The sequence below is a fragment of the Pundamilia nyererei genome, unplaced genomic scaffold, assembly GCF_000239375.1.
Source record: "Pundamilia nyererei isolate P.nyererei 1_Seehausen unplaced genomic scaffold, PunNye1.0 scaffold00072, whole genome shotgun sequence".
Classification (NCBI taxonomy): domain Eukaryota; kingdom Metazoa; phylum Chordata; class Actinopteri; order Cichliformes; family Cichlidae; genus Pundamilia; species Pundamilia nyererei.
In genome coordinates, this window is record NW_005187473.1 from 2,039,609 (window position 1) to 2,061,302 (window position 21,694).

A 21,694-nucleotide genomic window follows, 5' to 3' on the forward strand; every position below is an offset into this window, starting at 1 on the left:
GGCTCTAGTGAGCCTGTAACCCCAGTTAGCTAACGACGTAACAGACGTCTCCAAAAACGTCGGAGCGCTTTTGAAAATATGTGGTGTCTTGATAAACTGAGCAGAAGTTTATACAGCTACATTCTCGTCTGAAAATATGTTAAACGTTTATTTTGTGACCCAGAAAGAATAATAAGAGTAACATTAAAACTAACTAGCTACCGCCATTGTTGGAAACTAGTGATGTGCGGATCGATCCTGAAATATCGATTCCTCCGATACCAGTCATTTATGTTCTAGAATCCATTCTCACATTAAAATATCGATATTTTTAGTAATTTAGGGTTAATTTGTAGTTTATCATTAACAGCAACACAGTGGAAAGAAACTATAACATTCGGATTGTCTACATTCAAAGGAACTACTTCCTCCTCCGCCTTTCATAGTCATGTGCGAAATACGGCTGTATAAATGTCTCGCAGCCCCTTGGCGCGCGCACTCACAACAATGGCTGAGCCTAATTGTGCGGACGTATTTTACCTCCACAAACAGCTGAGACATGGTTTGCAATACATGTGGCAAAAAAGTGCTCCAAGAGTGAGGTGTTGTGGCTATACTTTCCCAACCTTGAGACCTCAGAATTAGGGAGACAAGGGCACATTTTACAGGGTTTATTTATCGGATAAAATACGTTAAATGTCACCGAAACAGCGGGGGTGTCCAAATTCAGAGGCTGCTTTCACCTGAGGACCCGCCCTTCGCGGTCTAAAGAAAGCCAGGTAGTACGTCATGAGTTCCCTCGGTGGAGTGAAACTTAGCCATCTGCTCCTTGCTATCTAAAATATAACCGGGCACTGGCGTAAACTCTCGACCGTCTCACACTTTCTTTAATTAGTTTTCTGTTTGATGTTTATTCAGCTGTGTGAAAACCCCGGAGGAACCCTCCTGAGGGATTAATAAAGTTACATTTAATTTAATCTAATCTAATAACTTTAATCTCAGCCAAACCGATTTACTCACGAACAAATAAAAAGCCGAACAATAACATTTTTAAGTTATCAAAGTGACTTATATATCATGTTTAACCCGAGTAGTGAAAGCCCGCGGGGGTTTGAAGACGATGTGTCGATCGGCTCAGATATTTGAAGTTTACACAGCTACATTCTCACCTGAGAACATGTTAAAAGTTGGGGGTTTTTTGCGACCCAGAAAGAGAAATAAGAGTAATATTAAAACTAAGTAGCTGCCGCCATTGTTGGAAACTGGAATTGGCTGGGCCGCGCTATGAATTCTGCAATATGGTTTTTCAATTTTGTTGTCCAGGTGGAAATTTGGGAGAATGGTGGCTCCGGGATTCTCCCGGAAAAATCGGGAGGGTTGGCATGTTTGGTTGTGGCAACATCACTAACCTTGTCAAACACCTCAGAGTAAATCATATCACAGAATATGAGGCGCGTATGTTGAGACGAACTGAAGAGGAGGAGAGGGACAGGTGCTGCTAGGGCGAGACACACGTCTCTCACAGAGTCCTTTAGTGCTGCAGGCAGGCAACGTGTTCAAATGGCGCACAACTTCAGTTTTTTTTTATTTCTATATGATGAACTCTGCATTATTAAGTGATAAGAACAAGTAATCTGATGTCCTGTAATCATTATGACGCTATGATTTGAGATAAATAAATAAAATACGTTTTTTTGTATAAAGTATCGGTATCGGATCAGTATCGTCGATACCACCCTGAAAAGTACTTGGTATCGGATCGGAAAGGAAATCAGTGGTATCGCACATCACTATTGGAAACTGAGCTTCTTCTTCTTCGGAGTTTAACGGCAGCTGGTATCCTTGTACATGCAGTGCTGCCATCTTCTGTTTCAGTCCATTATTACACTAAATCCTACTACTTATTCCTGCGTCTTTTGGGATCTTACAAAGCTTCAAGTGTCTACTATTAAATTAGTCGTCGACGATTTTGATAGTCGATGTAATCGTGACTAGTCGACTAATCGTGGCAGCCCTAGTATGAACACACACCTGAATGCTCACGAGCAGCAAACTGCTTTTTATATAGGTGCTCACACTTGCTAATGATCGGTTACTCAAGTCCATTTGATTAAAATGCACCTGGATGCTGGTTATCCTCTTAATTCTTATGGAAGCAGTAAGGGTGTACTTAGTTTCTCATGCAGTACTTCTGCATTTTGACTTTTTAAATTAATTAATGACATGGTGTTATATGTCACAATTTGTATTTCATCTGAGGTTGTATTTCTGTAATTTAAGACCTGATATTGTTTCTATATCCTGATACAAAAAAACGAGCTTGAAGTGACTGTACTTTCTTTTTACATTGACTGTAACTTTCAGGCAGCAAAAATACTTTTTTTCTTGCTATGCGGGTGGATGTTCATCTAATGATGTGACATCACGTCTAAACTATGAATAGTGGAGGTAGTTTTTTTTATCCCTCAGAGGTCTAATTTACAATTGGTGGTATCCCTAACCCTATACTTGGGGAATGGCAAAACAGTCTCTTTCTTTTTGTGTTTTTGAAAAAAAAAAAGTCCCAGTTTGAAGAATAATTTTCTTTGTTCCCGATTGCTAACACTAAAAAACAAAATATACATATTATGATTGCCTAGGGTTAAACTTACTCTCTGGTTAGTAATGCCGTCGATGACTTGGCTCTCAGCGGGATAAAGCATTTGTTTGCCGTTTATCTCGAGCACAGTGGAAAATATCACCGATCCCTTGCTGTGAAGGTGCAGTGGAAATTCACATGCAGAACATGTCGCAGCTGAAGTTTGCCACACTGAGAGTATGGAAAAGGGCTGTAATTTTAGTAACTCTATTAGACCAATTAATGCAATTTTGAAAATGCCGTAATGTGGCAGTGATATTCATCGCAGGTTAGCAGAAACCAAAGTGATGTGTGAGCCATTGCATGTGATGAATGAGTACACAAATGGATTAAAGCAGGATTTCATGGCAGGGGACGACTATTCATCACTTCACTCTCATTTGCATTACCACTTGTGCTTTCCAAGTTCAAGTGAAACAATCAGCAGCAGCTTTAGTCTGTGTTTTTTTTTTTTTTTTTTTTTTTTGACTCCAAACGACAGCTTTTTGGCTGGCTTGGCTTGATACAGAGCAGAATCTGTGCCTGCCGCCATCCGAGGCAAACCTTACATCAGAATGGCAATCTGCATCACTGTTACAAACACTGTCATCACAGTTGGCCGCATATCCGAGGGCCACACATCAGTCTCTTGACTAGGGGCAAAATTCCAAAATGCAAATTGACCAGAAACTCGATTGTGCTATAGATGCAGGTGACATGAAAAACTTGCATTTGGGTAAAATGTTGGAAATGGGTAAAAAGCTTTACATGTGTTCACTCGTTATTCACAGTTTTGTACTTTGCCAGAAGAACTCGGTTATTATTGCGATGATTCCTGTTTATAAATGAAACTATTAACAAACACACACGCACACACACTGTGTAAGGTTTTGAGCCACCTGCCATTTTGTTATATTGTGATTCCAAAGACCTTCTTGTAATTGTAGTCTTGAACAATATGTCACCAGACTGTCTGAAGTTCTTTAAAAATGTTTCATTTTTCAGTTCAATCCTTGTACCTGACCATTTTCATGCAATGCACGTTTGTTTGTTAGACCATGCAACACTGACGTCATTAAAAAACAACAAAAATAAATAAATAAAAAGGGCACCTATCTCGAGAGATAAGCCAGCGTTGGCTATATATAACAGACAACTGGATAAAGATTTAGCTTTAAATTGTTTTATTGGGCATTTCTTACTAGCAGCCTATTGCAACACCAACAGCGTGATTCACATTTTGTCCTTTGTGTCAGATTTAAGATTAACATAAGCCAAAGTCGCACTCAAAGTCTGGCCTGTACGTGTTAACATATTTGTGTTCATGACTTTTCGGGAAGGTTAGTCCTGTGCAGGTTGTCAAACAGCTAGAGTGTAAGAGACTCGAATAAGAACACTTATGATGCGGCTGCATGTAATCTTTCTCTTCTTTGTCTTCTTTCCATCAGCCGCTCTGTCGCTCCACCCTTTGAGGTTGCGGACACAACTATCGCTTTGAATTCTGACTTTAGTTTTTGTATCTTAATAGACAGTCCCCACAATCCTGTCATCTAATTTTACTAGCACCCACTTGCCACTCAGATCCTGGCATCTGCCTCTGACCATCAGAAACACAGCACACATGGTTTCACGTGTAGTGACATTTTTGTTGGATCGGTCCAGTCCTTAATCCAGCCAGATGGATTTCTGCTGCGACTGCCAGACCACCAGTCAGGGTTTCTGCTCACTGCTGTGGATAGCACACACAACACCAATCACTTACTAAACCAACAGTGTGTACTCTGGTTAATGAATTTATCCATCTCCCCCGATCATGCTTTCATTCGTAGTGTCCTCCACACATCAGGACAATTGCTCAGACTCTGTATAAAGCAGTAGCCAAACCTCAAATAGCAAAGGTTCAGTATGCTTAAAACATACTAGTTTGTACAACATAAACTGTTGAAAAGTAAGCTTGCAGTCATAGGGACTATTATAGTTATGTGAAACAGGACCTTTCTTTTCAAACCTCACCAGTTAATGCATAAAGTGGACCTGATTATTGGATTGTCTGTTTCGTTCATTATGCTGCTTAGCGGGTTTTCATATAAAAACAAGTTTAAAAAGAAATTGAAAGATAAAAACACAGGATCAAACGAACCCCAGAGTGATTATAAGGCCACACATTATTATATACACACCACACACTAGGGGTGGGTGATAGAAACGATATACGATAGAAACGATATAAATTTGGCCAACGATGGAGATTTTGACTATACCGCTCTATCGCGATAGTGCATGTTGATGATGTCACCAAGCTGCGCATCGCAGCGGCTACAACCATTATCATCTTCAAATTATGGCGGTCGACAGTCATAGCAAAGAGATGAAGCACTTTTGAAATATGGGGAAAGCCAAAAACTGCGCTTCCTCCTCTTCCGTAACATTGATTCATTAATGTTGAATTCTCTCGCAGCTGCTCTATTCCCATGTTGTTGCAGTATATTAATAACTAACTTCGTATTGTGAATGAATAATCTCAGTTGTTCTCCTGACTGAAGTTTGGCCCGTGCATAGCATCCTGCTATGCGATTGCATTCGTCCCTGACCACCAGAATCCCTCACGTTAACTTTTATCGAGTGGAAAAAAGTTGGCGTTCATCCTCCAGCTTCACTGTGCTAATGTTATGCTAACATAGCTGTGTTGCTAGCAATCACGTAGCACAACATTATATAGCAGGTAGTCCAACTTCAGTAACCCTGCAAACGCCACTGCTGTTTAGTTTTCTGTCTTCATTTATGTTGGAAGTGGTAGCAGAGCTGTACGTTTTACTTAGTTTCAAAAATCTCTGTCAGAACATGGTATGAAATGTTTAGGTGTAAACTAGCGAGCTAACTTCCTGCTAACTTCTAACTCTGTTAAATTTAACAAATTCTGTTTTCGTGGATGCCTGGATGTTAAACTTAATTGTTACACCTGGTAAAGCAGCAACGCTGATAATTTTATTAAAGATGAAAGAATTTAGACAGTTTTTAACTCTGTTCGTTTGACTTTGGGACCTGAAATGGACGGAGTTTTGGACCCAGATTACTCTGCTAAGCTCCTCACTACGGCAGCCGTAATGCTCTGACAATCCATCAAGCAGTGCGGCTTACCAAAGTTGCACTAAAACATTTTTTTAACGGATTTCTGCACGCCCAAATCAGTTCGAGGTCAGTAAGCACAACCAAAATTCATACGCACACTCTGAATTTTTGAGAAAATTAAAGGATTTTAGATGTGCCTTATAGTGTGGAAAATACGCTATACAGAAGAAAAGAATATATCGCGATATATATCGTTACCGCACATGCTTCAAATTATATCGCGAAATGGATTTTAGGCCATATCGCCCAGCCCTTCCACACACATTATGTATTTATGGTATTCTTCAAGGCAAAGATTCAATTCGGTGATTAGTTGGAGTGACTGTCTGTTCACAAATATTAATGTGAGCAAAGGAAAAAAAATCCTCCAATTATTTGCTCGCCTAAATCTGCTATTGTGCTGCAATATCCGTCTTTGCTACTCAGACTGTTGAATATCATATCAGGGTTTTTTTTTTTTTAAAGACACTTTTTGCCAAGACGGTGAGTTTTCAGAGTGAGAATAAAGTAAGTTGAATCTGAATTGTGAGTTTGCTGTTTTACTCCCAGATTAGATCATAGGCTTTGTTGGATCTTGTTAAAACTCAGTCTTGTTCCAGTGCTATCAGTAAAAACTGTTAAAGGTCTAGGTAGCGTGATCGATTTTGACTTTTATATGCAGCTCTTTCCAGTTTTTGTTTTTTGTGTGTGTGATTAATAATGATGGCACCTTTCACAGGTATGCATTTTGGCCTGGCCTGACCCAATTGCCTGCATATTTGGGCAAGCCTCTTTTCCATTGAAAGACATGATTTCCATTTGCCATAATGACAGAGTAATGGCATCACACCTGGTGCTCCACCCTCATTTGCTTACACATGGAAACACACAGACACTTGTGCAAGTCAGTCTGACGCACTAAACAAGAAACTTGACCCAAACTAAGCAAACACATAAATTACTTTGAAAAATTGGGTGGATTTCTGAGATGCCTTCCAAAGTAGGAAATCACCGCCCAGTCCATTGTCTTCCTGTCTGCTGGGGCCTTCACTTTGCCCCACACCTTACAACCAAGTGAAAATTCAACCTTTTACTCAGTGTTGTGCGCACATATAAATACACACATTTGGTCTTTTTGTTTTTTTTCCTTATCCTGTTTCTGTTTGCATTGGGGAGAAAAAAGCCATCTATGGTATAATGCTACCATGTGGACCCGACAACAGAACACTGCCTGGATTTTTAGTTAGCAGGACGTGTCAGTGGTTTGGACATTTATCCAAATATACCGTTTATTTAAGTATTTACTAATTTACTACTAATTTATTTATTTGACCAGAACTTTGTTGTTAGGCTAGTTGCATTGTTACTATTTAAGTATGGTCAAATAAAATGTAGTGAACTTGTATTTTCCTCATTCCTACCTCTGAAAATACAAATTTAAACTGCTGATTTATTCTGTGTTCTGGGTTTAACTGACAGACTAGCTCAAGTTCTGCTTTACTTTCATTTAAATATTTATCCTGTTCACAGGACATAATTTCATTTACCTATGGAGAGTTTAGTCCACAATCACAATATTCTCCTGTTTTATCTGTCACTCACCTATGTGTCTTCAGCAAGTGAACTGCTCAGCTGTGAACCCATTGTGAGCTCAAGCTCTCATATTTGGACACTTTGTTCCCAGTAGAGTGCAGATGATGCCTTATTCATTCTATTTTGTACAAAGGTGGCAAAAGTACAGACATTCTGTACTTGAGTAGAAGTACAGATACTACTGTTAAAAAAAAATACTCCAGTAAAAGTTGAAGTACTCTATCAACTTCTTTAATTAATAATGTAATGGCTCAGTCGATTTTCTTAGTGTACAGGCTGGTGATCATCTGGGCTGCTGCTGAGGTTTGCTGCTTTTTGTGGATGTACACAATGAATTCAACCAGATATCAGCAGATGTTTCATAAGTTTTTCTGGATGACTTCCATCGTCTACACTGACAGTACACTGCCTACCTCTATGGCTCAAATTAACCTAACATATAAAATCCTACAATATTGAAAATATAGCTAGTTACAAATAACAATAACAAACAATACAAATAAGGGCGATGGGAGCCCCAGCAAAAAGAAACAATAACAGGAATAAGACTACAAACCGTCAGATTCTGGCTTCTCCCCTAAGCTAATATCAGTAGGCTAAAGTATTAGAGTTACTTGTATAGGGCTGCTAGTAACTCCCACCTCAACTTGTTATTAATAAACAGAAACTGTAAAACCAGCAGAGGGATGATGCTGTCGGTGATGGAGATGAGGGAGTAAATAAGAGGGATCAAGACACCACTTACCAACCTCCATGCTATAGCTTCACTGGCTTTATACGGTTGCGAGTGAGCCTTCTGCAGCGACTCTGGTAGGAATGCATCAGAGGAAAGGTTGATGAGAATGGCAGACAATAGGAGGTTGATGCACGTGCTGGTGCACTGATGGTGCTCGTAACAAAAACAAACCTCCATGATGTGCTCCAAGTCTATCTTGGTGAGTAGCAAAGCCCTAATAACAAGGTCTCCTTTGCTCTCCTTACATTTATGCTTTGGGACTTTTTGAGGGTAATGTTTCATCTTCATTTTTAAGCTCTGTTAAGGCTTTAGTCCTCTGCTTTGCTGTAGAAGTGTTTGATGATTCAGCTCCACCCTACTCATGGCAAACTCTGTGGTCTTGGTTAACACAAGTCCTTGTAGTTAGGTTTAGCACTCACTATTCTGTGGCATGACTCTGGAGAGAACAGCATGCTGCTGCTTGTGCCATTAGGTTTTATTCTAGTCCTTTCTTCCTCTGCAGCATTATATTTATTTTATGATGATCACTTGGTGTATGATCTGCTATAGTTTGACGAAATAGCTATGTGGAATATTAAGTGTTGTGAATCCACCAAAAGATTCTGTAAGAGATTACTAAGGAATAGATCATCATACATCATGTTATTCTTATCTCCCAAACGGTTTGATGTATTAGGTTTTGTTGGCTTTATCTGACGGCAGTAGTAGAATACTGCAGCTGCTTAGGGAATGATTGTTTGGTTGTAGAGCACACCCAGCAACCCAGAAAACCCGACCACATTTCACAGTTACTGCCCAAAGCATTACCCCAGAAGAAGTGATTATTATGCGATATTGGCCAGCTGGTGTCCTAGTATTGAGTGTATATGTCACGGTTTCCATGGTGACTATGTTTTTTTTTTTCTTCTTTTTTTTGTTTTTTTCATTTGCACGCAGTCACACAGATGGACAGGATCTTGGAAGCAGCCAGATGTATTGTCTTGGACAGATTAGAGCCGTGTCCATGTTGTGCTCTGAAATTAAACAAGGGCATTTGTGTTTGACTGTGAATTGAGTACAGTGAGAATAACAATAACCTTATATGAAAACACTGTTTTTGATGAGCTGCAAATAAAAATGTGCATTTCTGTCTCTTCTAGAGAAAAACTGTTTCTGTGGCACCTGAAGCTCATATTTCCTCAGAGCAGTTCAGAGTTCACTCAGAGGAGGTGAGTAATCAAGTAATAATTACATTTCTTCAATAGTGTGTCATAAAAGTTTCTTCTAAACCTTTAGCGTTTAAGTGTGCCCTGAAACCAAAGTGTGTTCATTTCATTTCATTTATTTGTTCATTTCCAGGCACAACAAATACCTATATTGAGCATAAAATGCACAAAACAAAAAACAAAAATTGCCTGAAAAAGGAGTGGGACGAAGAAAACTGATATTGAATTGAAGTTGGGACCATTATTGATCCTTTATTTTCTCTTGCATTTGCTTCTCTATTAACGATGCCTATTTTTGTTGCAGGGTGTCTGACAAACAAACCTTGAAGCAGATCTTGACTTCTTATATTCACCCTACAGAGTCGGACCCTGTCACACGTCAGAAGTGAGCTTTCCCCCTCACATTTGAAAACAGAACATTTGTTTTTTTTTTTGGTTCAGTTTGTTTTTAGAAGCTGAGATATTTATTTGAAAAATGATGTAAAAGCTCTAAACGTTGCTTCAAGAAACTGAGTCTGTAAAAAGAAACCACTTCTAAGTGAAGGTTGAGACACTAACAGAGCCACACAGAAATTTGTCTGTAATTAAAGTTTCATCATTACAACAGGAAAACCAACATGTTCATGTGTACATATTGTGTACACATTTAAAACTGTAGGATAATTAAATTCAGTTTTATTTATATAGCAACAACAATCACACCTTACAGCCAAGGGTTGTTTACCTTACAACAAGGTAAAGACCCTACAATAATATAGAGAAATCCACAGCAATCAGACCCTTTGAGCAAGCACTTGGTGCCAGTGGGAAGGAAAAACTGTTTTAACAGGAACAAACGTCTAGCAGAGCCAGGCTTGGGGAGGGGGGGGCAGCCATCTGTCACAACCAGTTTGGAATAATGGGGGAGAAAGACAGGACAAATACACGCTGTGCAGGAGAGCCAGAGATGAATAACGTAGAGAGGGTGTCTATCTCCCAAAGCCAAACTGGGAGCTGGTTCCACAGAAGAGGTGCATGAAGGCTGCAGGCTGTGCCTCTTCTGTTCTACTTTTAAATACCCACAAGTTCAGGACCTTGTATGTGAGGAGAAGGATTTTAAATTTGATTCTGGATTTAATGGGAAGCAATTAAGAGAAGCCAGTGTGGGAGAAATATGCTCTCTCTGTCTGGACCCTGTCAGTACTCCCTGTCAGTTGTCAAGGGACAACTTTGACAGTACTGAATTACAATGGCCCGGCCTACCGGTAGTAGACAATTATTCGAGTAATCTAGTTCCCGTGAGCTGTTAGTACCTTTCCTTGCTTTGGAATGTGCTCCTAGATAAAACTTTGTCCTTGCTTTGTGGCAGTGTGGACAAGCAGCAACTATGCATTGATTCATTTGGGAATAGTACTAGTGACTTGCCGTCAAAGTGAAAACTATTTCTGTGATCTTGGGAGTAATTTCAGGTATGTGATCCCTTGTGTTTAGCGTTACTGATTTTTATAAATCTGCTAAAACTCCAGCTTTATCTTGCAGCAAAGCTGGAAATCATAAACTAATCCGTTTCATTCAGCAATAGAAATTCAGCTCACACCGATTTGTTTAGTTTTTTTTTTTTTTTTTAAACCCATGAATAAAAATAGAAAACATAACAATGTGATAATAGACCTAGAAGTTAACACCTCTTTGATGTATGGCTTGAAAGACCTCTAAGTTCGGGGATAATGACTGCTGCTCAGCCCTTTGTTTTCTGTTGAAAAGTTTTAATGAGCACTTTTTATTGTTGGCAGCGAGTTTGAAGTAGTGTTTTGTTCGTAGATTCTCATAGTTGAGAAAGAGAGCGGAGAAAAGGAAGCCAAATGAATCATTCACAGTAATTATAGTTGAAATGTGGATGGTGGCATTCATACTTAATGGTTTAATGTCAAGTATCCAATTTGACCTGCTTCAAAATTGTAATGCATTGTATACAAGATTTTTGCATTGCCCAAAATTGTCTCGTAAACTGTCACATTAAGCATCTGAATCAGCTACAGCAGAACAGCACAATAGAGTCTTGTGTTCAAATAGAACCATGGTTTTGACTTGTGGGTCTTAATACGCTGTAAAAGCTCTCCTGCTATAAATCATGCTTTTAAAACTGCTTTCACTATTTTCATTATTTTTTGAACTCTGACAATACTTAATACCTATTTTGATCTACAAAAACTATCATTACTTTTCTTGTACAATGGACCCTGGGTGGATGATGTAAACTGGTTGCACTGCAGAGGTATCATTACAAAGTTGCTATTTCTGGGCCTTTATATTAACTGTTAAAAACACACACACACACACACACACACACACACACACACACATTACTGTTTTTGTTTGTGATTTCCAGGTGAAAGAAAACAAAGGAAATGATATTAGTCTTTTAAAAATGTCCCGATGATCAGAAAAAAAGACAAGAATTGGGCTGTAGTTTTGGTGGACATAGACAGCTTCTAAAAGTTGACTAAAGGAGCTCAAAGATGATCCTAGCAATGAGCTAAAATGAGGATGACTAAAACCAAATGGTGTGCTTACAGGTTTTGTCCCACATGGAGTCTAAACATCTTTGGGTAATGAGTGAATATCGATTTCCTTTTAGACTGCTTATGAAAAGGGAACCGGTGGTCACCACCGACATCACCTAGGTACATGAGCCTGCTACTTCAGTCAGCTCAGCAATCCAGATAATTTAGACCGACTGCAGAAGAATGTGCTGTCTTCTCGCTGTCTTCATTTTGATGTGCAATTGAGGTTCATGTTTTACTCCTCAACAACATTGGGGCCATTCCAACCATCTGACAACAGTGACAGCCTGGTGGTAAAATGACTTTCTTCAAATTTTAGAAAACCTTAGACACACTGTGTTTTTAAATAGCAAATTTAAACTGCTGATGATAACGTTAATATAAGCTTTACGTTTTTGTGTAGTCAGGGTTCAGTTCTAGTAGTAAACCCTCATAACCTTAATGAAACTGAAAGCCTTGGGAGGCTCATGTTCAATAAAAGATTTTGATAGCTACAGTTCACCGTTCCACAGGAAGTTTCATAAATATTACTGTATCTAATTAAAGTTATCTGTAGAATGTGAATGAGATGGGTTGCATGTAACACTGGTGATTTCTGCTACTGTGCTTTGTCACAGCTATGCTCATGTTTCTCAGAGTGGATAGATTGTCAGCTTTTAATAAGTTGAATTTATCTCCCTGCACACAGAAGCTGTTTTTCAAGAGGTAATCTTCTGTGCTGATCTTTGTTATCGATCAGCTCAGTACAGTTCAGTAACACAGGATGTGGTCGGGGTCTCCGCACGTTGACATACATTTGCTCTTTTTTTTCCATTTCCCAAGCTCTTGTTTCTCCCATCCTGAACAGTAGTCTTTGAACAGGGCAGCTTCTTAGATTGCACTATTTCTTATCTGAACCTCTTACAGAGCAGTGATTTGACTCCTCTGACCTAAGCTTTAAACTGATAACAGCGATCAGTGCCTTACTGCAAAATCCACATCAAGAGCATTGTGTAGAGGTGTACAGCTCTTTAAATAGAGACGTGACATAGTCTTTGCCAATCTTTTATACACAGGCTCTTTCTAGTTTCAAGCCAGTGAGGTTTCAACTCTGCATGTTCCATTGGCCAGCTGTTCGCAGCAGGCTCAGGTGCTGTGGTTGACAGTACATACATATGTCAGTCAGTATACCAGTGTACATTTGGACACTGCTGTGCCACGCTCAGTCAATGAGCTCTTTGTGTTTTGACCCTTTTCGTCACTACCTTAAAGCTAGTCACTGTGGCCATATGTTTAGTTCTTGGTGTTAATGTGAGTTTGTTTTTCAGGTTGAAGATGTATGTGCAAGCTCGGTTTGATCATGTCAAAGTCTTCATGAAAGTGGAGGGAAGAAAGGCTAACTCTGTCAGGTGAGATGCTCTTTCACTCCATCCCTAGCATCCCCCTCTGTATCTCCTCTCTCTCTACATCCATGATTCTTCACTGTGGCCCTTTACTTTCTTCGTCACCTCTCTTGCGCACTCTGTTGTTTTTGATTGATTGATCTAAGATATTCAGACTCTTCTATCTTTACTATCTTTCTTTCCTGCATCTTCATCTTTGCCTCCTATGTCATTCATGCAGATGTATTCTGCTTTGCTTTTGAGGGAAGCAAGACAGAATCTCTGGGAGAAATTCACCTGGTATCACAGAAACTCATGTCGAGGGGAGTTAACAACACAGTGATGGCACGGCAGGCATGCTGAAAACAGTCCATGAGAAAACAACCTAAAGTGTCACACTGGGCAAATTTAAATCTGGTCAGGGGTTTTTGATCTTTACCCCTAAGCCGTAAAAGGCTGATGGTGTAATGTTGTCACCCTGCCAGGTGAGCGAGCGGGCGCGCACAGCTAAGTTTGTGAAAGTGATACCTCGAGAACAAGACGACGTAGGAGCTTCATATCGATACCATAGGTGTACATACTACTGTAGGACGAGGCTATGGGATAGCACTGGTGGTTGTTAGTATTTTAGAAGTCCTCAGCATCTTTTGATCACAGCTTGCATGTGGTGATAATTTTCTTTTTACATCTGTGAATTAGCTAAGTTATTTAAAAATTTGACATTTGCTTCTTAGACTTGGGCTCTCTCCACTTTGCATACCTTTTGTTTTGTATGCGCCTTCTTTTTTTTTTTTTTAAATTGTGCATTCATTTTTTTGAACGGGTCAGGGAGAGGTGATGGTAGCACCCATCTGCCTCGCCTACTTTTAGGCTCTTTGGCAGCCTTCCGTTTCTACTTAGTGACAAAGTGAATGATGATCCTTGGTGCTCATTATATTTGCCCCCTGGCTGAGATGAGACATCATAAAACTTCCCATCCTTCATTCTTGTCTCTCACACACACACACACACACACACACACACACACACACACACCATCATTTTGCTTTGCAGCAGCAGGTTCAGCTGCACACTTCTTCTCAGGAGATAAATTAAATTTTATAAAAGCATATAGAGGGATAAGAGATTTACCAAGACCCTTACCTTTTTATCCTTAATGCATAGTTTTAAATTCTTCTCATCTCTGAGGCCACAAATATGAACCTTGTACAAGCTAGTGTATTGCAATAAGTTCATAAAGGCAGTAAGTTTCCAACCATTACAAATTTCTATAAAGTGTAGCACAGTATAGTATAGTCTACTAGTCACTTTGTTATATACCTATAAACCACGCTAAAATTCATACTCGTGTCCTACCTTAATGTTATTTAAACCTAATACAGAGAGCAGGGACAGCAACAAGCATCTATAATAACAACAAGGGAAAGTCAGTGCTCTGCAGCCATCAGAGCTCTGACTTGCTCAGGCATGGACTCTGAATCCTTTATCAGCAGGGCAAATTTACTTGAAGCCTTGTAAGACGATAGTCAGGGTCCGTATGGATTGCACATGGTTTTCTAGCACATGATTCAAGAGCTTTATTAAAGTGAAAGCTTGGGAATTGGGAACCTTTTTTGCATTCTTTAAACCATTCCTGAAGTACTTCTGGAGTGTTGCGGGGTACATTATCAAATTCACCCTGTGTGTTTTATCTGTAAGCATAAAGCATCATAGTTCTAATAAAATATTGATACACTTTTTATGAAAGGCAGTGACACAGAAGATGATGGTGGAGTTTTGCCGAGAGCTTTAATAATCATGTTGACGTGTTTCTTACTTTAAAGCTGAGGTGGATGTTATAAACATAAAAGTAAATTCAAAAGGAAGTTTTTAGAGAACAAATTAGAGATGGAGCTGTGCTTTCTAGAAGTGTGACTAATGTGTGCGTCGTAACTTTGTTCATTTAAAACCTTTCTTTCTTTACAATGATGCTTCAAATTGCACTTGTTGTGTTACAGCATCAACACATTGTAATGTTCCATTTAACATTACTTTATTACATATTTGCATAAATGTATCCAGTGTCGTTGTATCAAAAGTCATTTTTTTGTTTCCCCCCCCCTAAGGCTGTTCTGTTTAGGTGGGCGGGGCGCATCATATGAGGTGATCATGTCAAGGTGGAAATAATAGCACAGGAATTTCCTGTTAAGATTTCGTTTTTATATAAATGAATCACTACTTTTGTCATTTTTGGCAGAAGATCATTTCTTTCAAAAGGTCTTATACGTGACTTTTAACAGCGTTTGGCCTGATACACATTTAGTAGTCGTTAGTAATGAGTAACTGAGCAGCATGAACAAATCAATCTATTTGACATTCTCTCCTCAGTATCTGCCAGAACAGTGTTTTAAGTGTCTGTTAATTCAGAGTACAATTTTTAGTTTTGAATCCAAATGAATAGAAGAGGGTAAAATTCTATATTTGCGCTTGTATCTTGTTTAAGAGGTTCCAAATCCGGTCGGATTATTTCAACCACAAATAAGCCTCTACTTTCTGAATAATGCAGACTTGGTGGAAAACCCCTAATTTTACAGTGTTATTAATGTTAAGAAGTCATGGATAGAAGTAGTCATGGCTTCTTAGTGGTCATTTGCCACGTCTAACACAAAAGGTATGACTGCGTGTTTTTTGTTGTCTACTGGAATATCAACCACCTCCAATAAAGGAGTTCTTGTGCTAAAATAAGTGGCGCTTGTATAGCCCACATCCTCTTACTGGAAAGGTGAGCATGTGCATCAAGGGAACCATTCACACATTTCTGATGTTTGTTTATGGGGTTGTTGTTTTTTTTTCGTGTTTATTTATTTTTTTAGTCATTCCTCCCATGTGATCCTGGGGATGCCCTCTCCTCTTTTCCCTTACCACTGCCTTTCCTCTCAGTCTGCCAGACGGAGAGGGATGCATCCTTGATGTCTAAAATGGAGATGCTCTTTTTACAATGCGAACCGTATTTTTCTGCTTTCTGGGTTTTTTAGTTTAGTTTAGTTTTTTTTAACCAGTGTTGTGCTGTTGCCTTAAGGCAGTGATGTTCCTGTCCTGTTGAAGCTGTTCTTTTTCTCACATATTTGTGGCTAGTGCTTCCTTAGTCCCCTGGAGCTTTTCTATCTGCTCTCCCTTGGCTTGCCCTAATGCTACGTTCAAGTATGTTTCTGCACAGCAGATGCTTATCTCAGGTCTCCTGCTGGTTGCTGAACAGCAAGGCATTTCTAAGGTATTCATTAGGTAATAATGACATTTTTCCTTCTTTCAAGTGACTTCAGCTTTTACACAAACACACAGTGTGAAATAGTGTTTGTTAAAAAGCACTGTTTGACTATCTTCAGTTGTCACTTTTGGTAAAATTTGCTGTAATTTTTGTTTGGGAGAACATGGGCAGACACATGGTGCTTGAAGGTCTGCACTGAAACCGTTTTGTGTTACTTTTTAAACTGAACCTCTGTAGTGCAAACTTTTCCAAACCTGGCTTAAGAGGAGTTACACCCTGAAATTAAGGAATAAAGGTGCAATTAAGTGTATAAAGTGTGGACAGGGATGGTTGCCTAGGACACTGGCTGACCTGTACTGAATGTGGACATCAAGGTAGAGCTATTAGTCAGAGTTAACAGCCATAAGACTTTATGCAGTTCTGACAAAGAATTACTCTGAAAATACGATCTAATTATGAATGTGAATGTGTAGGCAAAATATGAATTATGTTTGTCTTTTTTTATGCCAAAGCAACATTACAAAAAAAGCCATTAAAACAGCTTTTTAAAATTGTGTTTTGGTGTTATAGCCCAAAAAGAAAGAGCCTGATTTGCACATCTTAGTTTTACAGATGGAGGTCACTAACATTTTTTTTCACTTCTTTCTCTTTTTTTTTTTTTTTTTTTTACCCCACTAGTTTTGCATTTGGCTAAAGTCAATGTCACTATTGTTAGCATGAGGCAAGGCCCTACAGAGGTTGTACAGGCAGTCCAAATCCTCCAGGATGGCACATTAACATGTGCCTTTGCCAGAAGATTTGCTGTCTCCCAGCACAGGACTCGTCTCCACTCTTTTGTCCTTGAAATCCTTGGACCCATTTTCAGACCCTGTGCTGGTGAGGTGGGTCCTGGGTTCTTCCTGGTGCACGATACTTCCCTATCTCATGTTGTGAGAATATGCAGGTAGTAGTGTTGTGCAAATTGCTACTGAAGTATCGATTCTTGCAGTGCCAGAAATGTATGTTCTAGAATCAAATGTCATATTGAAATATCGATATTTTAGTGATTTCAGGTAAACTTGTAGTTCATGATTAACAGGAACAAAATGGAAAGTAACTATATTATTGAAATTGTCTGAATGATTGTTAGGAACTACTTCTTCCGCCTGTCATAGTGATATACAAAATATGGCTGTATAAATGCATCAGTGGGCGCACTCACTCAGTTGAGGATCATAGGCAGAGTCACAAACAGCCAAGATGCGGTGTGTGACAAATGTGGCAAGGCCACAAACCTTGTTAAACACAAACAATTAAACAATTAAATTGTGACACAAAATATGATAATGAGGTGAACCGAAGTAGGACGGGAAGGACAGGTGCTGCACGCTGAGTCCTTTGGTGCAGGAGAAAATGTGGAGCTGTTGGCAACGTGTGGTGCTTCTGAATTTTGGAAAGTGACTGACTTCTAGGCTTATTTTTGTGTCTATGTTTAAATGATGTCAATTCAATGCTTCCTTAAAATTACAGAATCCCATTTGTTTAAATTGTAGAGCACTTAAAGTGGAATATGGAGACCAGGTGTCTTAAAAATATACAACGTACTTGCTGTATTTTTTTTTACTGAGTGCTATTTTTGAGCTATTTTTTTAGCAGTGTATTTCCGGGAAACCATTGGGGGGGAAAAAAAATCATTCATCTCTAAGATAAGAGATTTACCATCAGAGGTGGAGTTGATGGAGTTCGGCTTGTGCTGATCTGTTGTGTGATCTCAACATAGTTTGGTTTCCATGTCTGATCTGATGACGCCTTCTGTATTTTATACCATTTCCATAGGTTATTTTTAGGTCAAATCAGCAATGTGGTGGAACAGCTGCAACTTTTACTTGCATTCACATTTTCTTTTCTGAGTGCCTACTTTTTAGCAGTTAACAAAAATGAAAGGGGACATTGTCATTGCGTGAGGAAAAATAACTGAGGTCAAAAATTTTTGGAGGAATTCCGGAAACCTTCTGCAGCCAGCCGCACCCTGTGAGTCAATATCAGTTCAAACAATAAGATTGTCTTAACAATTAACAGCAGTGTTATTCTGTAGAACGCTTGTGCAACTGGACTTGTGTAATTGTATGTTTGCAATAGATTTATATCTTAATCTAATAGTTTTCAACATCACAGTACAGAGATCGTTCCCATTTAAAACCTCCAGTTTCATATTGCGATGGCCGTCCATCCCCAAAACAGCTCAATCTTGCACGTGATCTTGCAGTGCCTCGAGCTCTTTGTCATGTTCCTAAAGACTTTCTCCAGTTTATTTTGTTGTGTTGTTCTGCCAGGTAAGGCAACAACTTTTGGGTGTTCGGTGTGTTTCCCAGAGTTCAAATCCACATGAATACCAGGCCCGAAGGTTTCCAGCTAGAGATTTGCGGTGTGACGGAGTGGTCAGTGTTGCTTGACTCATCTGTTGTTGGTTTTAATGTTGTGGCTGGTTGGTGTATGTATTCAGTGGTCATATTTGCAGTTTCTCTATGTCCTTCCCATTTTACACGGCTGTCTCTTTGCTGATGGGACTCGGCAGCAGAAGGAAAACAATGGGAACCTCCCTGAAGAGAACATCAGTGTGTCCTCTGTTCATTCACAAGAACATTATATAGAGACCAGATGTGTGCACGCTCTTGGCTGAGCCACCCGGTCTTGATCTTCAGAAATATCCAGGATTTAACACTGCAGGGAGTCACTCTCTCTGTTTGCCAGCTACCCCTCTTAAATGGTTGTTTACCAACAGGTATGTTTTAATTTAGCCCCCCCCCAAAAAAAGGGGAAAAAATGTAAAAAACATCCGTTAAGAGTAATCTCTTTATCAGTAACACATAAAAATGAATGACATGGAAACAGTGGATATTTGGTGTGCACATCAAAGTGGATGCAGTCATTGTAAGTATGCTACTTTCTTGCACATTGTGGCTTTTCACACTGGATTCTCCTTTTGATCTGAAACGTCACTTTGTTTTACTTCAGGAAAAAATGTGCTGTGGCTGTTAATATGTAAAATAATGTGTAGTAGTAATAATAATAGTAATAATAATAATAATCTCCATTAATGACCTGTAAACGTCACATTATAGCAGAGTGTTTTGATCGGTGCGCGTAGTGGGTGGATACCTGGGTGGATCTAATTTTCATGTGATTTTTCCAAAACAAACAATGGCTTAAGTCAGTTACGGTTCGACAGTACACATGTGATGTCTTGTGTTTTGGTGACAGCAACCTAAGCTGGCTCTGTGTTGCTAGCTCATGTCTCCAAGAATCCAGTCAACTATTCAGATCGGTGATTTATGACCATCTCTAATGTGCCACAGGTCTACTTTAAGACAAAGCTAGGCTGATGTCATCAAGTGCAAATAGTTAAAGGAGCAGTAAGAAAGCTGTGCTTGAGAGATGTCGTCGACTCTCAACTAAAGTCAGTTTCCATTCCACGAGACAGGCACTGAGCAGGATCTCGTTTTTCTGCCAAGCCATGACTCAAATCTCTATCAATCCTTTAATGAGCATCAGCAGTCACTGTGCCTCGGGCGACAAGAGAAATAAAGAGCTGCAGTTGCCGGTTTAGGAGGTCCAACAGTAGTGATGTGACTTTATTTTTGCATGGCATCTCTTTGTTATAAACACTCGTTTGGTCTCTTTTGTGCTTTCATTTGTTTTAAAATAGGTATCATGAGTTGGACATTGAGAAGAGCCTGAGGGATAACCTGAGCTACAAAACACTGATTGAATATCCTGTGCTGCATGTTGTACTCAAAGATCACTGGAAGGACTATCCACTGAAAGGACCAGGTAAAAAAACAAACACACCCACTCTAATCTCAGCCCTTTTTCTCATCTCATCTAACTTTCTGTTATTTTCCCCTGCATGCATGCTTTTCTGCTGATTTCCAAACAGCTTTCAGTAACTAAACAACAGGATGAATATATAATGAGTTCAAATACTATGTAGCCCCCAAACGCCAATCTCTCTCCACTCCCCCGATTCCAGCAGCATTGTATCATGTCCTGGTTTCTCCAGCTGAGGCTTTAAGACTTTGTTCCCTTATTTTTCACTATGGCAACATGCTACCCAAAAGGAAATGAGCGTGCTCTGTTCAACATCACTTACACCACCTTAACCTCAACTGCAATTGTGGCCAGAAAGAGGATCAAACATGGCTTATTGCTGAAGATTGACCTCATAAGCTGTGAAGTGAGAATAGACGAGAAAACAGGAGATGAGTCCGTGCTTCTTCTCACCTCTGCGTCACTTTCCACTACTGCTGGGTTTTCAGTGTCGAGAACCATCAGTCGCGTCAAAACAGGACAGCGTGTCACGAAAAGCACGCTCATCCGTTTGGTTCCTGTGAGATGTGTACAGTTCGGTCCAGCTGTGGTTATCGCAGTACTTTCGGTATGATCACAAAAGACCACACAAACACAGTATCACAGTTACTGTCAGAGCCAGACTAGCCGAATGGCGAATGAGATCATTTTTAGTCTGAGTGTGTGCGTGTGTGTGTTTTTAGTGATAAGGCCTCGGTACCACGCTGTTTTCCTATAAGGTTAGCTGTAGAAACACACTGATGATTACACATGCCATGGACTGTGAAGCTAGACGGGAAATGATAACAAGCAATTGGACAGCGTGGCAGCGACTGTATCTGCTGAAGTAATGTTGGGGGTCTGGCAGGCTCCAAGCATGCACCGTGCAGCCAGACAGTTTAAACTGAATTCTATATTTTGTTCTATAAACAGACCTGAAATATGACAGAAGTCTTAGAAAGTACTGTCTGCAGCCCCAACGTAGCCAAAAGGTTAAAGTCAGTTATCTTTGGGTTTCTGTCGCGCAGAGCTCACTCGTCACTTCACTGGAAATGTTGCAATACCACTCTTGGGTGTCAGATCTACAGGGTGGGCCATTTATATGGATACACCGTGATAAAATGGGAATGGTTGGTGATATTAAAGCCCTGTTTGTGGCACATTAATATATGTGAGGGGGCAAACTCCTCAAGATGTGTGTTGACCATGGTGGCCATTTAGAAGTCGGCCATCTTGAATAACACTTTTGTTTTTTCAATAGGAAGAGGGCCATGTGACACATCAAACTTATTGGTAATGTCACAAGAAAAACAATGGTGTGCTTGGTTTCAACATAACTTTATTCTTTCATGAGTTATTTACAAGTTTCTGACCACTTATAAGATGTGTTCAGTGTGCTGCCCATTGTGTTGGACTGTCAATGCAACCCTCTTCTCCCACTCTTCACACTGATAGCAACACCGCAGGAGAAATGCCAGCACAG

The 21,694-nt window shown here is 39.7% G+C and overlaps 1 protein-coding gene across 2 annotated transcripts in view; it reads left to right on the top strand.

Moving 5' to 3' along the window:
- Positions 1-21,694, top strand: part of znhit6 (zinc finger HIT-type containing 6) — a 40,963-nt gene that overhangs the window by 17,541 nt on the left and 1,728 nt on the right. For both annotated transcript variants that reach the window (XM_005736964.2, XM_005736965.2), the window contains exons 6-9: positions 9,173-9,241; positions 9,543-9,623; positions 13,089-13,169; positions 20,072-20,196. In XM_005736964.2, the coding sequence (XP_005737021.1) occupies positions 9,173-9,241; positions 9,543-9,623; positions 13,089-13,169; positions 20,072-20,196 (356 nt within the window). The remainder of the gene's footprint in view (positions 1-9,172; positions 9,242-9,542; positions 9,624-13,088; positions 13,170-20,071; positions 20,197-21,694) is intronic.